Here is a 4,561-nt window from a genome sequence, read left to right as displayed (position 1 = left end):
CAAATACGCTTTTAGTTATTATTATGTTGTTTGATGAATATACCAAATTCATTTTGTAAATCAAGTTTCTCTCTAAAATGATCCATCTTATTGCAATTCGTACCAAAAAACTATGAAGTTGTTTATGAAAGAATGCATGAGATCGATTAAAACGCATGATTAAAGATGCTGGTCATTAAAGTATAGAAACAAAACGTGAGGGACCATTTATGTAAAATTTAATTTTTCGAAAAGTACACGATAACCCCCTTCAACAAACATTGCCGGAGTATATAAGGTACCTGATATATGTTGACATACATGTAAAAGATCGCATCTACTGGTGTCCACTGTATCAGACGTCTAAGATGGGGAAGAAAATGTCGGTGGTACGGTGGTTGCTGGTGGCGCTACTAGTGGCTTTTAGCATTGAAGAAGTTCAATCGGATGCCTCAGATCACAAATACAAATCTGGTGATGAAGTCCCAATTTACGCCAATAAAGTCGGTCCTTTCCATAACCCTAGGTAGGCATTATCCTCTATATGTAGATTGGATCTCTGTCTTATGCGTTTTCTTCTTCACATTATGTTTCTTGCTACTGCTTGCACTGACTTAGTGGATCTATTTTGATAATTAGGGTTTCTGTGTCTGTAGTTTGCTGGATCTCAGTTTCAATTATGATAATCAGGGTTTTATTTGCTTAGTTCAAAGTTTTATCGGCTGAACTTTAGATTGGTCGATGATCGTTCAGCTAATTCGTGTTTGCATTGTAAGAAAATACACAAAGTTATGAGCAGCTTATAATGCACAAATTAAGGGGAGGAAAAGAGTTGGGTAGTTAATTCGTTAGCCAAACTGAAATGAGAGATAGGACTGCACTATTCGTAAGGGAAATTTCAGAAATCTGTATGCAGAAAACTAGAAATGGTCCTTGATGAACTTTCTCATGTTATTGAGTGTCTACAAAGTAAAATTGACATGACATACAGAAAGAATAGGCCCTATAACTCTTAGTTAGAGAATGTGTAGGTTTAGGATTACTCATTTGTGTGTATTCTATGAAATGCATTTGATTTCTTCAAATTTGAAGAACCTTCAACTTATTCAGCATATTCAATCTATATGCGTGCTTCTTAAACCTCATTTCCTCACTTTGTCTTCTTCTACAGTGAAACATACCGCTATTTTGATCTACCCTTCTGTTTACCAGGTGCTTATTTCTTATTGTATCATTCTTTTGTTTTTTGTTTCTTTGACTTACTGTTCTTGCCATTATACATAACTGATGCAAATGATGATTACAGATCATTTAAAGGAGAAGCCAGAAGCTCTTGGTGAAGTACTGAATGGAGACAGATTAGTCAGTGCCCCTTATAAGCTTCCATTTATGGTTGAAAAAGAGTCAGAAACTGTTTGCAGAAAAAAACTAACAAAACAGGAAGTATTGAAATTCCGAAGTGCTGTTGCCAAGGACTATTATTTCCAAATGTACTATGACGACTTGCCTTTCTGGGGCTTTCTAGGGAAAGTTGAAAAAGACAAAAATGACCCTAGCGAGGAAAGATTTTACCTTTTTAAACATCTTCACTTTGAGATCCTCTACAACAAAGATCGTGTCATAGAAATAAACGCGAAAGCTGATCCTAATGCTGTGGTGGATCTCACTGAAGACAAAGAAGTTGAGGTGGAGTTTATGTATACAGTCAGATGGAAAGAAACAAATATTCCTTTTGAGAATAGAATGGAGAAATACTCTCAATCTTCTTCACAACCACATCATTTGGAGATTCATTGGTTTTCAATTATCAATTCATGTGTCACAGTTCTCCTCTTAACCGGTTTTCTTGCCACTATTCTAATGCGTGTCCTCAAGAATGACTTTGTTAAGTAAGGAATAATATCATTCATTTATTTTACATACAATTCCTTTTTTTACCCCTTGTTAATCAAATTATTTGTGAAAAAAGGTATGCTCATGATGAAGAGGCAGCTGATGATCAAGAGGAGACTGGGTGGAAGTACATTCATGGTGATGTGTTTAGGTACCCAAAGTACAAGTCTTTGTTTGCTGCTGCCCTTGGTTCTGGAACCCAGCTATTTGCTCTGTAAGTAAAGTAATTATTCCACATTTTTAGTGCAATATTTAATTCTCAATATTGATAACTTTTTTTTTTTTTTAATCAGAGCACTTTTTATCTTCATACTCGCACTTGTTGGTGTATTTTATCCATACAATCGAGGAGCTCTTTTCACTGCACTCGTTGTCATATACGCGCTTACATCTGGAATCGCAGGCTACACTGCATCCTCTTTCTACCACCAGCTAGAAGGAAGCAACTGGGTACGATACAAATTTACCAATATACCCTTTTCTTCATTTAATTTAAAATCTAACATCTCGCATCAACAGGTAAGGAACCTACTGTTAACCGGATGCCTCTTCTGTGGGCCCCTCTTTCTAACCTTCTGCTTCCTAAACACGGTTGCAATCGCATACACAGCCACAGCTGCACTACCCTTTGGGACAATTGTAGTGATTGTTTTAATATGGAGTTTGGTGACATCACCATTACTTGTTCTCGGGGGCATTGCTGGAAAAAACAGCAAAGCTGAGTTCCAAGCTCCTGTTCGCACCACAAAGTATCCCAGAGAGATTCCACCTCTCCCATGGTACAGAAAAACCATCCCTCAAATGGCCATGGCTGGCTTTCTCCCTTTTAGTGCTATCTACATTGAGCTTTACTACATCTTCGCCAGTGTGTGGGGCCACAGGATTTACACCATTTACAGCATCTTATTTATTGTTTTCATCATTCTCTTGATTGTCACTGCCTTCATCACTGTTGCTTTGACTTACTTCCAACTTGCTGCTGAGGATCATGAATGGTGGTGGAGGTATGTCGAGTTTTTACCTTTTGAATCTGTACTTTCTCAAATATATTTACATTTTTGGTCCCTGATTGTTGCAGATTATTGTCCCAAAAACTTATCTTGCAGTTTTGGCCCCTTTTTTGTTTGTTCCAAGATTGACTATATTTCAAGTAAATTACGTTTTTGGTCCTTGAGTGGTGCTGATTTTTTTCTTGCACTTTTGGTCCAAAAATGTTTTTTTCTTTTCCAGCTATGGTGTCCTTATTTGGGATTTTTGGTTGCTGTTCTATGAAAAATGAACAGAGTAAATTACATTTTAGGTCCCTTAGTATAGTTAGTTTTTTCAGTTTTGGCCTAAAAATGTTTTCTCTTGTAGTTTTGGTCCTTATTTGAGGTTTATATAGTGGTTTTGGACTTTTGGTCCTTGTTCCAAGTAAAATGACTATTTTAGGGACCAAAATTGCAATAACAAGTATACTCGTGGAGCAAAAATAGTCATTTTACTTTGAGCAGGGACCAAAAACATCACATGAATCTCAAATTAGGACGAAATTTGCAAGAGAGAACATTTTTGGACCAAAATTGCAATAATAAACTATACTTTGTGAATAAAATGCAACTCGTTGGGACCAAAATTGCAAAAATCAGCCACTCAGGTACAAAAATCAATATTTTTCTTGGAATAAGGACCAAAAAGGTTGCAAGAACGTAAAATAAGGCCAAAACTGCAATAGAAAACTTTTAGGGACCAAAATGAAAAAGTCAGCTATACTCATTACTCAAGGACCAAAAATGTAATTTAACCTTGCAACCAATATCACAAAAACGAGAGATACTTAGGGATCAAAAACAGTCTCAAATGAGACAAAATTGCCATAGAAATCTTTTTGCGACCAAAACTGAAAAAAACTCAGGGACCAAAAATGTAACTTACTCTATCATTTATTTACACCTTTGACTCTATTTGTGAATTTTTTTCAGGTCTTTCCTATGTGGAGGGTCAACGGGTGTTTTCATATACGGGTATTGCTTGTATTACTACTATGAAAGATCAGACATGTCTGGATTCATGCAGACCTCTTTCTTCTTCGGTTACATGGCTTGCATTTGTTACGGCTTCTTTCTCATGCTCGGCATGATTGGTTTCCGTGCCGCCCTTTTCTTTGTTCGCCACATTTACCGCTCAATTAAGTGTGAATAGAAAAGGTAACAAAAAGGTTGTTCAAGTTGTCCTCCTTCCAATTATGTTCATTAGGTTAATAAGATAAATTGATGTTTATTTTCTTAGTTTTAATGTTGTTTTTTTTTGGGTTGAAGATAGGAAGCTAGTATGAAAACTATACCGACTAAATTTTTGAGATATATATTATATAGACCTTTTCCCGTTTGAAGATGTAAAAGATCGTTCCTGTATGTTTGTCCTAACTGTAAAAATGTGAGATTCTGTAAGTGAGGTGTTACCTTGACTATGAAATCAATAGCGAGAGAATGAAAAATTAAAAGAACTTGGCTAAATAGAAGTGGGCTATGGATTGCTAATCAACATACTACTATTTTTTATCATACAATCAGAAATGAAGGACTATTTTTTTTTCGGTCAACCCTTTAATGAACATTTAACTTTCCATTGATTCAACCTTCTTATAATCAACTTACAATGCATTCAACTCCTACCGCAACAATCTCTTGCCTCTATTCAAATTTCATTA

The 4,561-nt window shown here is 35.9% G+C and overlaps 1 protein-coding gene across 1 annotated transcript; it reads left to right on the top strand.

Annotated features, from left to right (window-relative positions):
- Positions 1-294: 294 nt before the first annotated feature.
- Positions 295-4,265, top strand: LOC111916045 (transmembrane 9 superfamily member 2). Its single transcript, XM_023911694.3, has 7 exons — positions 295-505; positions 1,151-1,191; positions 1,286-1,868; positions 1,949-2,086; positions 2,166-2,322; positions 2,392-2,876; positions 3,834-4,265. Exons 1-7 carry the CDS (start codon positions 348-350, stop codon positions 4,051-4,053), a joined length of 1,782 nt encoding a protein of 593 aa, XP_023767462.1. The 5' UTR covers positions 295-347; the 3' UTR covers positions 4,054-4,265.
- The last annotated feature ends 296 nt before the right edge of the window (positions 4,266-4,561 follow it).

Source organism: Lactuca sativa, chromosome 2 (genome assembly GCF_002870075.4).
Source record: "Lactuca sativa cultivar Salinas chromosome 2, Lsat_Salinas_v11, whole genome shotgun sequence".
NCBI classification, from domain to species: domain Eukaryota; kingdom Viridiplantae; phylum Streptophyta; class Magnoliopsida; order Asterales; family Asteraceae; genus Lactuca; species Lactuca sativa.
This window is presented reverse-complemented; position numbering and strand designations above follow the sequence as displayed.

What these genes read in the sequence shown, in the direction of transcription:
- LOC111916045 (XM_023911694.3), top strand. Translation starts at nt 348, where the DNA reads ATGGGGAAGAAAATGTCGGTGGTACGGTGGTTGCTGGTGGCGCTACTA. An exon ending in TCTACCCTTCTGTTTACCAG is followed by an intron (nt 1,192 to 1,285) that starts GTGCTTATTTCT and finishes TGATGATTACAG; the next exon opens with ATCATTTAAAGGAGAAGCCA. An exon ending in AGCTAGAAGGAAGCAACTGG is followed by an intron (nt 2,323 to 2,391) that starts GTACGATACAAA and finishes TCGCATCAACAG; the next exon opens with GTAAGGAACCTACTGTTAAC.